Genomic DNA, 14,766 nt, shown 5'->3' with positions numbered 1-14,766 from the left:
TTGCCAGTCCTCCTTGTTTCATGTACCTGATCCACAAGGAGTCATTTAGATTAGAAACCAAAGCTCCCTTTGCTCCACTCACAAGAAACCCTCAAGTCCAAAGCAAGCATTTGTCTGCCATTTTTTCATTCACTCTAATCAACCCACCTGATGCTTATGTCCACTGATGTCCAGTGAAGCACACCTGGAAGTCATGCCCCTACGTAGAGGGGCGTGCATTCAGGCACTTCCACCATGAGGTGGAGGCAACAGGATTCCAGTCTGGGGAGCAGTTTTATTGCCTTACTGGTACAAGTCAGAATGCTTGTTGCCAACTGTTATGAAGTAAACAAGGCAGCTACCTCGGCTATCATGTTTTCAGCTGTAACTGGAAAGTTAAACTGAAGTTTGCCAGAAGTACAGACGAGGAATACTGAAAAGCTGTTGTATTTAGCCTCCAGGCCTAATCTTTCTGGAAAAGGTGACAAGCACAGGACACTGAAGAGATGCAGTATCAAGCCATGGAACAGCAAGCACCTTCTTCCAAGTCCACCTCAGTGGTGGAGCTTTATCAGTTGATAAAAAAATAAAAGATAACCTGAGTGAGAACAGCACATGGACTGTAAGCACACCAGTGGCAGACTCACTGTTCCGAGTAGAAATTCATCTGTCCTATCAAATACTGTCAGGTACTTCAAGACTAAAGAGATCAAAGGTCAAAGCACGCAAGTCTCGAGCCAATACAGCTGAGATGCTCATTGTGAGCTTTGCCGAGTTCATTATTCATATAGGAAGGAAAGCTTATTCAGTTTTGCTAGACACATTTTTACAATCCGCCTCAGAGGGGCTTGACCTAGATAAGCTTGCACTGTGAACTCAACTGTTGTTTATCCTTTAGGTTAATTAAGGACTTAACCTTTAGGTCTCAACTAACACCAAACCTAAATGAGTGGTCTTCCTCCAGAAGCAGACATTCATTTTCCATATACACAATGTGCACTCAAAAATGGACTTTATCCATGTAAGCTCAAGAGGAAACCTTCTTGGTGAAGTGCTACAGCTCCAAGAGTCCCATTAGGTACTTAGGCTTTAGACACAGGCAATACAGCTCAAATGACAAGTTCTGCAAGCCAGCAGGCTCCCAGGCTGTGCTTCAAAACTGTATTGTCAAGCTGGCTTTGTAATACCAATTAATTACACTGTTCAAAGATAAATATTTCCAGAATTGGTTAACCATTCTTTCTGCGCATACAAGATAACATTAACAAAGAAGGAATTTAACTTGACAAGAATGAAGATTACAGCACCTTTTATTTAGTACAGTTTCCCCAATCCAATGAGTTGCCTGACAAGTTGAACTAGTTATGGAAGACAATGAGTTTGCGATAAGTCCCTGTGAAACCTCAGACCAACAGAGGTTCTGGTATCTACTTACTTTTTTCAAAGTTCAGAAATGGAATGCACAAGAGCAATCTAGTACACGTTAAAAATGTTTTTCAACCTCAAATTACAATACTAAGTACTGAACAGTATTCACTACTCCTTCACCTCAAAAAGAAACAGTATTTGTTAATGTAGTGCTGCAGTGTGCTTCATTGAACAGCCACATTGCTTATTCCTTTCACCAAGTAACTGTGTTTAAGCATCTGGTTAACAGGCAAGATACAGTCACTACTTTAAGTCTCTCTACTCCTTCAAAACAGAAGACTGCCATAATTCATTAAGAGACTCCACAATCAGAAGAGACAGTTACTTCCCACAACAGTGACAGATGTATTTTTTGGCAACTGCACTTAAACAGCATCAGAAAGCTCGGTTCAGTCAACTGATAAGAAGGTCTGCTAAATACTGACTTCTTCCATTTCTAGGCTGGTTTTTGTTGATCAGTACGTGACCACCATTGCTTAACTGACAGCAAAACTCAACATGAGTCTCCATGTGCTAGGTTGCTGTGCATAAGAAACAGTACATATAAAATTAACAGTGAGTAACAGACACGGCAACTGCTTACTTCATTTGCTTTTTGACACCATACAACTCACTAGCCAGCTAATCATTGAGAGGTAGCATGTATGCCTCACCTATTCCAAGTCATGATTGTGTGATGTGACCCATCCTTACTCAAAGTTTTCATCTTCAGCAAGACAAGAGACAGATGCAGATGTCCCACTTCTCCAACATGATCACAAGTGTTCCAGTAGAAACAAAACCGATGAAATCAACACTTTCATTTTCACTATTCCAGTACCAGGGAGGGGAAGGATGATGGATGTAGAGCAAGTGTAACTGAGTCTAGCCACAATACATGGAAGAAACCCAGGACAGCATTTCAAGGAGATGGTGATAATATTATTCCTTTTGAAAAAGGGATTACAGTCATTCTCTCACCCCATATCACTAATTTAAGGATGAGAAGACAGACCAGTGGGGAATGCATCTAGCCATATTAAGTATCAATTTTTGCATTGCCTAAGTAAATCTGAATTGAGTCCATAGGCTTGATTCATGAATGCTGTATTGACTTAACAGAACATGGAAAAATGTTTTGAGTCGACTCTCAAATGTCAGTTGTTATTTCTTACATGGAGTGTGGGGAGGAAGCTAGCAGATTTCAGTGTAAGAAATATCAGTGACAACTAACAGAAGATGGACGCTCAAACCCTTTACCAGATGTCATCTAACTTTTCTGCAGTTTGCAACATCAAGGAGGGCAGCAACAGTGGGGAAAAAGTGTTTGAACCTGAACAGCTGTGCTTTTTAAGGCCAGAAGAGGTTCAAGAGAAACAGAGTAAACTAGGAAGTTAATATGAAAGTACTTTGTATAACCAAGCAGAAGGATTGTAGTTCTGAAACTGTTTCTAGTTCTGAAAGACACTGGGAAGACGGAGCACATTTCAGTTTAAGTAGGCATAGGTTTTGTTGGATACCAGAAATGGTTTCAAAGTTCTGTTTTCACATTTTGAAGGTGTGATATGCAAAGCAAAAGATAAAGGAGTCAATACAGACTACCTTTCATGAATCCAGCCCTATATCCTTAGTGGTATCTTATCCATGCCACCGGTAGATAGATATTTACAGTTCCCAAGCATCACAGTAAGCAACATCTTTCTTTAAAGCTTTTCTTGTTCTTGCCACTTTTCTTGCCATTCTTGTCTTTGTTTTCTGACATTTTCTTTGCTCTGATTTCTCTCATTAAATCAAAGAATACCTAGGAGGGAAAAATAAAGAACGATTAAATAGGGTCTGCCACCAGAAAGCAGATGAACACCACAGTATTCAGCAGCAAATAGTGAGTCTAGACATAGATCCCAGTGACAAACTCAATATCATAATTATGTAGCATGTCAAGCAGTGGCAAGAAGTAGAACAGTCTTACCTGGCTACCAAATTGTTCAACAGCCCCATTTTAAGAGCTTTTTATTGAATATCAGTCTTGCACAAAAGCAGCATTCAGAGCTCATGAGAACATTTGTCTGTGCCTAGCAAACATTTCCAGGCAAATCACTCTTGTTAACTATGCAAAGCATTTAGTCCAGTCCTTTTCATGTAGATACAAGCACACTCTGCTGAGTAGTATTCTGCCTGTTTTATAATTAAAAAGCTGCAGCGTACAAGTGACAGCATCAGGCACAGAAAATTCCCAGACTATGTTATAAGAAAGATTCAGAGAGTCATTACTCTGATGTTGTCTTCAAAATTCTAGCTGATTTCAACTCTGTATACACAATGTCTAGGTACATGCCACTTAAGATTCAACAGCTGTTTTACTGCAGAGGGTTATTGGGAAAAATTATTTTTAGGATTACAAGACTTAGTGGCGCTCAATAGAGTTAGGCTTTTTTTAAATGGGGAACTACACAGGTCTTTGATACTTGGAAAAAAGACCACACTATTGATCACAAATAGTTTATCATTCAAAATCCTCTTAAGGTTTTTTTTTATTCTGCTACAGCATCAAAGCACAATCATCACAATGGCTGATAACTTGTCTTAACATACACAAAACAGTACTTATATAGAGGATAACAAGTATATCACACAAGCTAGCTAGAGAAGACCTGAGAGCAAGTCTAGATAGAACACCATGCTAGTACACTCCAGACTCACAGCTATATTGCTGTTAATCCCAACTGATCAGAAAGCTAGTCTAAGTATAAAACAGGCTAAGCATTTTCTAGTCATGAGACAGCTCACAGGCAAAAGCAAATCTAGGTATTCATGTTTTACTACATCACCCAGTTTACACATTTGAGCCTGACTTTCTAGTAACATTCCACAAGTCAGAATGCTTCTTTAACCAAATTTAAATTATGCCACATCCTTGATAACCAAAGTCAAGAGTTTCATATACTGTTTTAACCAAGAATGAGAGAAATAGAGTTCATACTAGGCAACTTATGCACCAACAGCATTTCCATTAGTAAATTAATATAAGCTAGAAGAATAGGAAGCTGTCTCCAAGAACTCAGAGTACAGCTAGCCGCAAATGTTCTGTCCAAAAAGAGAAAAAGTGATTACCATTTGCGATCTTTAAACAAATGCAGATTACCAAACCACACCTTTGTAGTCCCTTAGGGGGCCCAACAGTAATTTCAGACCATCTTCTGTGGATTTGTGAAATAAAAAAGGCACCCTCTTCTTCAAGAAACTCCCACTACACACAAAATGAAGGGGAGGCTTGAATTGATGTTTCCTTAATGGGCAAACACTCCATAGTCTTAACTCATTTCTCTTCTGGAATAACCTACCACCAACACTGTTGTTCTTATCACAATTCAAAATAGTCTTAGCAGAAAACAAGAATGAAATCTTTAGCATTAGCCACACTATATGTAGCTTTGTAGGGAAGGTGGAACAATTTATAAGTGTCTAAGTTTGCTATTTATTGCTGTTACAATAATAGGACACCGCCTATAAATAAAACAATGTATTTCAGGGAATCCTTGAATGCATTTACCCAAAGTGCTATTGGAAAGCTATTGGTTCAGGTACCTACAGTTAAAACAAGACAACAGCATTAACTTGTACAGGGTCTCTGGCTCCTCTAAACTAGGTATTTGCTTAAGAGTACACATTCTGCAGGCTCATTAATTCTGACAATCTAGGCTTTCAGAAGAACAATTGTGACTCTTGCTAGGACAAAAGCAAATCCAAGAATTAGTCACTTGGCTATTAAACAAGTAGTAACAATCTAACTGACCAGATGTCATTTGTCTTACCTTATCTACATTCGCTCTAGTTTTGGCAGAGGTTTCTACATACTGCACACCCCACTCTTCTGCCTTACTTCTTGCCTCTTCTACAGGCACTTGTCTGCGCTCTTCCAAGTCAGATTTGTTTCCCACTACCAGTAAAGGTATTTTATCCTCTTCAGCCTTCACACGCAGAATCTGTTCCCTAATGCATCAGGTATTCAAAATAAAATATCTGTGTTAGGAGTAGCAACAAAACCCCCACCCTTATCAGAAGGGGATCAAGTGGTCTGCACATAACTGTTTACAACAGTACTTTACAGTACGTTTCCCAACAGTTGAACACACACTTTAAAATCATTTCAAATTTAACACGCTAATGCTATGGGGTTTAGACTAATAAAAGCTTCCCATTTTCAAGAAGGCAGTTTTACCATTTAATTAGTAAGTTTACTAACCACACCCTAATATAGAGCTCTATGGCAGAAGACCAACTCACAACAGGAGTTCACACCTAAATGAGGAAAAGTGTACAAGCAACACATTTGCCAAGTTTCACTTTGGCATTCAGTCATCGATTTCCAGCCTACGTCCCACCTCAATATAGGCCAGGGCAACACCAAGGCTTTGACAACACAGGAGGTTGGAAATAGCGTAAGTAGCTGGCAGACATCATTCTTAATGGCACCTAAACTTTACACAAAGGAGAAAGCTACTAAACAGTGCTGAATTAAAAAGCTAGCAGCCTTCCTCCTTCAAAGACTTCAAGAAAATATCTGAACCATCAGCATTAACCTAGCTATCCTCTGGCATTCTAAGGACCTATCAGCATCCAGGAACAGAGACATGTTGCATGTCAGCCCGAAAGTCTGTGCTATTATTAGAGTAAAACACAGGTTGAAACCAGACTGACACATGTTGCTGTCCGTCTAGGATTCTGAAAGAACTGTACCCGCCTACAGTTATTTTTAGACTGCTTCATTTTGTTATAAACAAGAACCAAACCAGGCATAGGCATGGTGCTGCACCCCCTCATGCCGTTGAGTTACCACACTACTTGAGATGCCTGCACTTTCCATCCACAAAATAACTGAATGTATGTAGAATATGTGAGAATCTAAAATACTGTTAACACTGAAGCAGACAATCTGCTGTTGCATTCAACCTGTACCTTCACACATTTTCAGATTACAGCAGCACCAAAAGCAAACACTGAATGCATAGCATCAGCAGGAGAGCTAGGGTTTAAAGACAAGCTCATAGTTCATTCAGTATTCAACTGCCTCTGAGTTTGAGACTTCTGGAAGTTAGAGGACCAATAACACCAATCTGCAGATTAGCCTGTGATGCTGGTGACTCATAACGCCCATTCCCCAACTCCTTCCCGAGGAACAGTTTTCCAAGGAGCTGATTCTTGCATGGCAGCCAAACTAAGTATTCCATTTAACTAATTTCACTGTTTGTTAACTTGTAACCATCAAAAAGTAGAAGATTTTCCATCTCAAAGCTTTCAGGTCCTTCTAGAGCTAGCGTTGCTTTTTCATTGTTTTGTTGTGCTGGAGTCTTGAATCAACACACAGGGAACCTAGTTACAGAAGTCTGACAAAAAAAAACACAAACTGCCAAGATAAAAACCCCTAGTCCTTTTCATCCAAAGCCTTAAGTTTAACCTTGTATTTCACTTAAGCACACAAGCCAAAAATCCAGGCTGGGTACTTTCAAGTGTCTCATTTTTTCCCTGTTTTTTTTGAATAATATATGACTTTTTCCTCCATTTTATACTAGGAACAGTCCAAGTACTCAGTTTTGCAGTCCTACAAAACTTCAACTGTTTAGCTCCTTTAAGTGCTCCAGTTAGAGCAAACTGAGCAGAAAAGCTCTGCTTGCGCACCCCACAACTGTCAGCCTTCTGAAGTCTAGCAAAGTCACAGAAGTATTATGTGATAAAGGAACAATATTTTTATACCTCTTAAAAGATTATGCAGTAACCTACTACTGTTGGAACAGTATAATACAGTCAGAACCTGGACCAATGTCTTAGAGTGCGAGGGGAGTTTGCCATAGCTTTAAGAAAACCCTAGAAACAGGTGTCTACCTTAGCACCAGCATTTGCATTACCAGTTAGTCTCTCTCAACCTTGTACCACTGAAGCAAAGCAAACATAAGCCAGACTGATAGACAGCTTTTATTCTGGCAAACGTAAGGAACTCCTAACACTTTCCCTGTGTTTTGGCAAGTTTTACTTCAAGTTGTACAGCTGTCCTAGGGAATCTCTGGATTACCTTCTACACTGAGGCAGCAACTATTACCTAACAGGAGTTAGAACACTTGCTCTGAAGAACCCAGCTACATGAGTTCTGAGACGAGAACAATGGTTTAGGCCCCCCCCCTTTTTTTTTTTTTTCTCCTTTTACACTACACAAGCAGTTTCTGTGCTTAGTCTGGTGCTGATTTTTACATTAGAACTGCTAATCCCAAGAACAAAAATGGAAGCATTTACTACTACTGCATGTCTTTCTAGGAATACGTCTGCCTACAATAGTACTGCTTGTCTGCCAACCCTTGTTTGGCACCAAACCATACCTGAGAGTGAAGGCTAATCCTTCCTTTCCTTAGAGCACCTGCTTCTAGCAGTAAGCAATACAGTGTCTGAAACCTGGCCAAAAGGCAGACTTAATTCCAGAAGTACTGCTTTAAGATAATTAAACTTCACATCCACAAAGACTGGAAATTGGCTTGAACATACATGTTTTAAGAGTCCAAGAATCTGTTACATGCCTGAAGTTGCTGCTGGCATAATGTACTCATAAGTTGAGGGCATGAAGACAACTACAGCCAGAGGCTGGATACTGTGGTTTAAGTTACTGGTTACTGAAAGCAAAATGGCTGTGTTGCCACTCTTATTGACCAAATGGTAATGACAAAGGATAAAGAGTGTAGCTTTTAAGAAGAGCTGTCAGAGCAACATAGGAACTAGATATTTCCCCCTGCCTGTGAGAGAAACTACTTACCGGAACTCTGCTGTTGCTGTAAAGGATTCATGCTCTGTTATTGAGAAGACTAGAAGAAACCCTTCTCCACTGCGGAAATAGTTGTCTCTGATAGCTGCATAATCCTCCTGTCCTGCTGTGTCCAGAATGTCTATCTGAACTTCTTCACCATCTAGAACTACTTTCTTTCTGTAGCTGTCAGCCTTGGTAGGTTCATAGTCTTCTACAAACTGAAGAAGATAAGGGATTAGTGTTTAGAATTACTGTCAAATGGTATCAGTATTTGTCCATATCCACTCTTCCACTTCAGTAACACTTAAATTCCCAAAAACCTTCTCATAATTCAGTCAACTACTAAGTTCCATCACTTTTTTTTAATTCTACTATAAAAAACAAATTATTTAAGCACTTAATACATCAAAGAGCCAGCCTGCCTAGTCAAGAGAAACTGTCTTGCTACATGAAACACTGTTCAGCAATTTCAGCACAATGTAAAGGACAAAGATACAGTATAAGCTACTAGCAACCTGGTGGCATTATCTAGATCTCCTACTTCAAGACAAAGAATTTCAGTGTACTTCAAGTACAGCTATCTGAAGCTTCAACAGCTATAGATGACAGCATCCAGCTGTTGAACATGAAAACCTGCTCCATAATTACATAGGCACATACTTTATTGATCAGACCCACAAAGACACTGCCAATTCAACTTGTAGTTCTGTGCTGACCACACATGTCCAACGTAAGACTCCTTACATTTCCACACCCTTTCTCTCAGCCTCAAAGCACAACAAAAGGCTGTGCCATGAGCCTGATTAAGCTCACTGGCCTTCACTAATGACTATGCCACCTCCTCAGATATTCACATCACTACAGTATGTGAGAACAGCCTACAGATAAATACTAACTTCTGAATTACAGGATCATGTATTCCTTCACATACTAGTCTGGATTGTCTGATCTAGCTTCCTGTATACCAGTACAGAAGAATTCATGCTATGACCATGCCTACTTCATATGTCTCTGCACTATTTGGCTCAGAATGAGCTAGAATGCTTACTTCTGACTTCAACCTTAACTGACCCAAAAGAAACAGCAACAAAATTGAAGTTCATTGCCAACAGATAACAGCCTCTGTACACTCAAACAAGCACGTTCACATTCTCCATGTCTTTTGAAGACCATTCTTTCACTAATAAGCATCAATTTTGTCCACCTAAATATTCCCCGAGGGCACCCTTCACAGATTCCTATATTCTTCTACCACCAGTCAGGTCATCAGGTCTTTTGCTATTTACATTTAGTTCCCCCATACCACTAAAACAAGAAGTTTAGTAAGCTATATCTGTTGGTGCTTTAGAGAAGCTGAACCAACTTACCTCATCATACATAAATTGAAGAGTGAGTGCAGATTTGCCCACACCTCCACTGCCAACCATAATTACTTTATGAAGGGCCAAGGAACTCTGGTTCTTGCTCTTGCTGGCAGCCATTGTCCTGCTTGCCACCGACGAAGTGCCAGGCAACCAATTAGATCTGCAGACAGAAGAAACACAGTCACCATCCATGACACCATGGCAGTGTCCAGGTAAAGCATCTCACTAGTACTGGAAGACCAGATTAAAACCTGTCCAGCAAGCCTGAAAAATGGACCATTTCCATGCACTGGCAAGCAAACCATATCACTGATGTCTAAAGCATGAGTCAGAACAAGGTATTAGAACAAGTAGAAGGCATTTGTGACAAAAGTACCGTTAATAATAAGTGCCAAAGGTTTCTCAAAGCAGCTACTAGCTGAACAAACTGTTCTTATTTGTAAACCCATCCTACATGACTGCTATCTAGAGCAGCCTCCAAAGAAAAAAAAAATCTCATTTTCTCAAACATGAAATTAAGTGGTTTTTTATTGTTCTTGTTATAAAGCTTTACACCGTCCTAAAATATTTCTTTAACGTTGATGCAGCTTACAACCTGGAAGCCGAGTTATACCTCAGATTCACTTATAGGTAGAAAGATGACTTTTGATCTCCTCCCTATGTAGGCTAAGAAAAAAGCAGAATTACACAGTAAATTCTGGCAGGAACAACTTGCAAAAGCTTCCAGCAGAAGTCTTACGACATGACATTAGCATTTATTTTATATTCTTCCTGCCTTTTGATGCTGCAAGTCTAATGTGCTTTTGGAAAAAAAAAATCTTGCTTTACTGCAAGAAATTCTCAGTTCCTATTCTTCTCCTGATGTAACAGGGCCATAAAAGAGTAAGCTTCAACTAACAAGTACTAGTTAGCAAGCTTTTGTTTGTGTGTTATGCAAACTGAGTAATTAAGTGCTGGAGACCTCTTAAAAATAATACTAGTGGGTTTTTTAAGAGTAGCTGGATACAGTAGTTGTGACAGAAACATAAGCACCAGCTGCCACAACCTGATCAGCACAGAGCAGCAGCTCTAAGAACATCACACTGGGGACAAATGCAGAAGTAACCAGTACAAAAAGATGTGTCACCAGTCACAGTGAGAAAACACAGAGATGAGTACTCCAGACACATGATGGCTAATAGGGGATGCTAGGATAGCAACACATGTGTCCTCACAGAAGGACAATGAAGGGCCCCAGGTGTTCATATCCCAGCAGAGTGCTGTAAGGGGAAAGCACTATTCAGGGAACACTGCTATGGGAAGTGGCTATACCAGCCTTGATTTATAGCAGCACCCATTATTCCAGAAGCAACAAGCCAGCCATGAGTCTCAAATTTGCCTGGACATGATTAATTCAGAAAGGCACTGGAACTGCCACATCACACCAAGTTCTACTGTATGGAAACATAACTTCTCCCATAGGCCTTGCAGAGTACTATATTGGAAGAGCCTTCAGGCTAAGTTGCTGCCCTAAACAAAATTAACTAGGGACTAAGGCATTGTCAACCTACAAACACACTATTTGTTTACAGGAGTATTTGGCCTGGAAAGGACCTTTGGATGTTGTGTAGTCCAAACCTCTCCCAAAAACTGGACTGCTTGGAGCAAACTGCTTTATGTGCCCTGCATTTTCAAGTTGACAATTCCATGACCAGTCTGGGCAACCTGCCCTGGGGTAAGTGATTGTGAAGATCTTTTCCCCCCTTGTCATGACCTGATGTTCCGAAAAGCAACAAATCAAACCAAGTTCTCATTGACTACTGAATACAAGAACAAACATGCCAACAATCAAGAAGTGCCCTCAGGACAGTGTTTTCAAACATATGAGCAGTAGTATTTTGCTATGCAGAGTATTTTACTCACACCTGTTTGCTACACACATTTGGTACAGTAATGCAAATTAATCATCTTTAAGTGTTCATTCTGGGATAAACACTGGTAATCTTCTATATTACGTTATACATCAGCTCCCTCATCCAGGACACTCATTAGTACAGAAATGGGATGTGACAACTTGTACTTCTCAGATTCTCCCTGTAGAGCACAAACACACATTTGTGTTGGGAAACAGTTAATTCATCCATCTCCCCAGATATTCCAAACCAGAAAATGATTGCAAGCCTGATTTTTAGTTCTTAGTCACCAGATAGGCAAGAGGGGAAGAGAATAGAGCTCCCTGCCAGGGGAGTGTGGAAAAACTGGGAGAAGACACAACAGGTAGCATCTGAACTCCAGAAGCTGTTGCTGAAAGGCTTTCTTTGCTTATGGTCCACATGCTCTACAGACGATAAACTAGAATTCAGTTTGCTTGGACATAGACACCCAAGGTGTAAGAGCTACGGACTGACTACGTGATTACATGGTTTGGGGACTTTACATGTTCCAGTAATAACATAGCTTGCTCTTAATAAGTTGTAGAGAAATTTATTTTTGTCCTAGATAAAGAGTAGTCTGGCTTTTTAAACTAGTAGACAAGCTGCTTTCTAAAGAAGCCAAGAGACCCTTAGCAGCTTTTCAGTGCTTTTGTTCTTTTCAGGCTGGATTTAATCTTTGATTATTCCATTAACATGCATCCTAAGGTTTTTGTAGCTGCTGTATTACCTAACATAAAGCTTTCAAGTTAAACATTTTTCAGGCAACACAAACTTAGTGCTGCTGCAAGTCCACTGTGCTATGCGGCTACAATAAAACGATTATTTACTAACAGCCAAGAGAAAACAGCAACATTCTCCCTCCTGCCAATAGGGATACCACACCTTTACCTGGTCATATTAAAGGAATAGCTGCCTTATAGGTAAAACACTGACCAATTTGGTTCAGTACAAGTTCATCATACAGGTAAGTGGAGAGAATATTTAAATTCTTCCTTCTCCATCCCACCTCAACACTGGCCAGTAGAAACTACAAGGTCAGCCTTCATACACAGTACTACCTGACTTGTAATCAGAGTATAATATTAAACAAATCCCATCCAATAACATACAAATGTACAGTTTTATTGCATCTAAAGCTAGCCCAGCTCTTAATGGCCAAGGTACTTGACTTTCCCTGCAGAGCTGTTACAAGTGCCACTTGAATCTTTTAGAGTATCAACACTACATGAACCCTCTGAATGCAGGAGTCTGCTGACAACACAACCCCTACGTTGTACGCCCTCAGTGAAGTCCCAGAAGCTTCACACAAGGCGTCTCTTCTTCAGTGGCAACAGAGGGAGCATGGCCCCCTCCCACCCCAGAACAGCCAGGCAGCACAGAACAAGGCAAGGCTGAAACAGTGTGGCACAGGATTGATACAGGCACTATCAGTGCAGAAGTGCCAGTGTTTTACAAGACAATAGGCTGATAGCACATCACTGGTTCAGAAAGGGGCACAGCAAGATTTTAATAGGAATACTCTAATAAAAACAACAAGAGACATCATTGGAGCCAACTGTTTGTTTACTTGCATGTCCACCTCTGCAGCCCAAGAAACAGTTTACACACCATGGTTCAAAGCTCACATCTAACAGTTCCTGGAGGTTAAAAAAAAATTAATTAACACAAGTGGAAACTCACTCCTCAGTCATCAGAGTAGACAAGGATGAATTTTCCTCCCATTCTGTAGATTAAGCATCCTTGAGGCAATCAAGGCACTGACATTAACTCATCTGTACCTTACAGAAAACGTAGGCTTGGGAAATCCAGCCACCTCTCAAAAAAGTAACTGTGCCTAGAAGAACCTGTAATAACTGCAGTTGTTTTTAGAACACTATTCAATTCCCTTCAGTTTAAGAGAATGTAAATTTAAGGCCGAGAGTCTTAATACATCTGCTGAAGAGCCTGTACTGAATGAGTGACCAGACAAGCCACCTAATTCTGTGATAAGTATTCTCTCCTCTCACACATTGCTCTGCTGGGAAGTAAACTGTGCCCAAACAAGACTAACCTTCCTCTGACAGGAAAAGAAGCAATATAGTCAATGACAGTCAGTTAATATATTTAATTTCAATCTGTCATTTTACCCTCAGATTTAATGACACCACATCACACTTTGTGTGGCGTCATAAGCTGTAAAAAAAAATTCTGAAAGATTTTTTTGGGGGGGTTCTTCTGGTTATAGTTCATCCTTCTTTGAAATAAATTGCTAAAACAGAGCCCAGGTCAATGCATTTTTCAGACAGTCTTTCATCTTTAAAAAAATTAGAAGTAATTACCTCCTTCATCTGTTTTAAAAGATAAGGATTGACTTGATAACTCTGGATTTTTTTTATAATAGGTTACACAAAGACACATGCACAATAGGAGCTTTGTGGTGCTAATGAAAGATGCTCTTCAGACCAAGAAATGAAGGTTACATCAACAGACAGGCTGGCCACATGAAGCACAGCGAGATCTACAAATCAAACCATAGTGGTTACTAAAAAGCTGTTTTGATTTAGACTTCTGAAGATGTTTACTTGGCCATGGGACAAATCAAACCATGCCACCCTCAATATAAGAAATCTCGCCCTAAACTTACCAACTACTTCAGCCTTCCTTTGCCTCACCTGTTTAGATTATAACTTCTCAGGGTTAACTAAGGCCTCCTGCTGTAGGGAAACTTGCACAATGTTGTGTCATTCTAGGCTAGCCCCCCAAAAACTGAGCACTTCAAGGCATTTGTTTATAAACAGCTTCAGAAACTCCAAACTTAAGCATCAGGTTGCTATTTCTCCACCCTCAGCCTAAAGTTAAAACAGTTCAGAAGACTGTTAACAAACAGGACTGGCTTACATAATGCCAAGATTCAGAGACTATTACTGAATAACTACATGTATTTCAAACCAGATTGGACTTTTACATCCCGTTTTACTTCACCTGCATTAAGACTCCACAGTTGTTGAGTCACTTAAAGGAAAAAGCACTTGTCACTTCAGAAGAAAGGAACCCATTTTGCTACAGCCACACAAACACGTAGAAGAAAAAAGAAACATGAGAAACTTCACTAAGTCTACCTGTTTTCCAGTAAAAATTCCATTACTGCAATAAAAAAGTCTAGACCCCTCCAAAGGCTTAAATTGGAAATGCTTCTAGTTCTTCCAGTTCACTTTGAGATTTAAAACTGAAATAAAGCTCTAAGTTCAAAATTGCTGAGATGAGCCCTTGTTCTCTCACTGTGCAGCTGATATCTTTGGACATTTCTTTTCATTGCTATCCTGCCACTGAAAGCAGC

The 14,766-nt window shown here is 40.0% G+C and overlaps 1 protein-coding gene across 2 annotated transcripts in view; it reads right to left on the bottom strand.

Annotated features, from left to right (window-relative positions):
* Positions 1 to 1,271: 1,271 nt before the first annotated feature.
* The window catches only part of RALB (RAS like proto-oncogene B), a 53,858-nt gene continuing 40,363 nt past the window's right edge, over positions 1,272 to 14,766 (bottom strand). For both annotated transcript variants that reach the window (XM_074594684.1, XM_074594683.1), the window contains 4 exons: positions 9,541 to 9,697; positions 8,183 to 8,391; positions 5,199 to 5,376; positions 1,272 to 3,187 (listed from right to left, as the gene is read on the bottom strand). In XM_074594684.1, the coding sequence (XP_074450785.1) occupies positions 3,068 to 3,187; positions 5,199 to 5,376; positions 8,183 to 8,391; positions 9,541 to 9,654 (621 nt within the window). In that variant the 5' untranslated portion in view covers positions 9,655 to 9,697 and the 3' untranslated portion in view covers positions 1,272 to 3,067. The remainder of the gene's footprint in view (positions 3,188 to 5,198; positions 5,377 to 8,182; positions 8,392 to 9,540; positions 9,698 to 14,766) is intronic.

The sequence above is a fragment of the Larus michahellis genome, chromosome 7, assembly GCF_964199755.1.
Source record: "Larus michahellis chromosome 7, bLarMic1.1, whole genome shotgun sequence".
NCBI lineage: Eukaryota > Metazoa > Chordata > Aves > Charadriiformes > Laridae > Larus > Larus michahellis.
The sequence above is the reverse complement of the archived record's forward strand: the minus strand, read 5'-3'. Positions and strand labels throughout refer to the sequence as shown.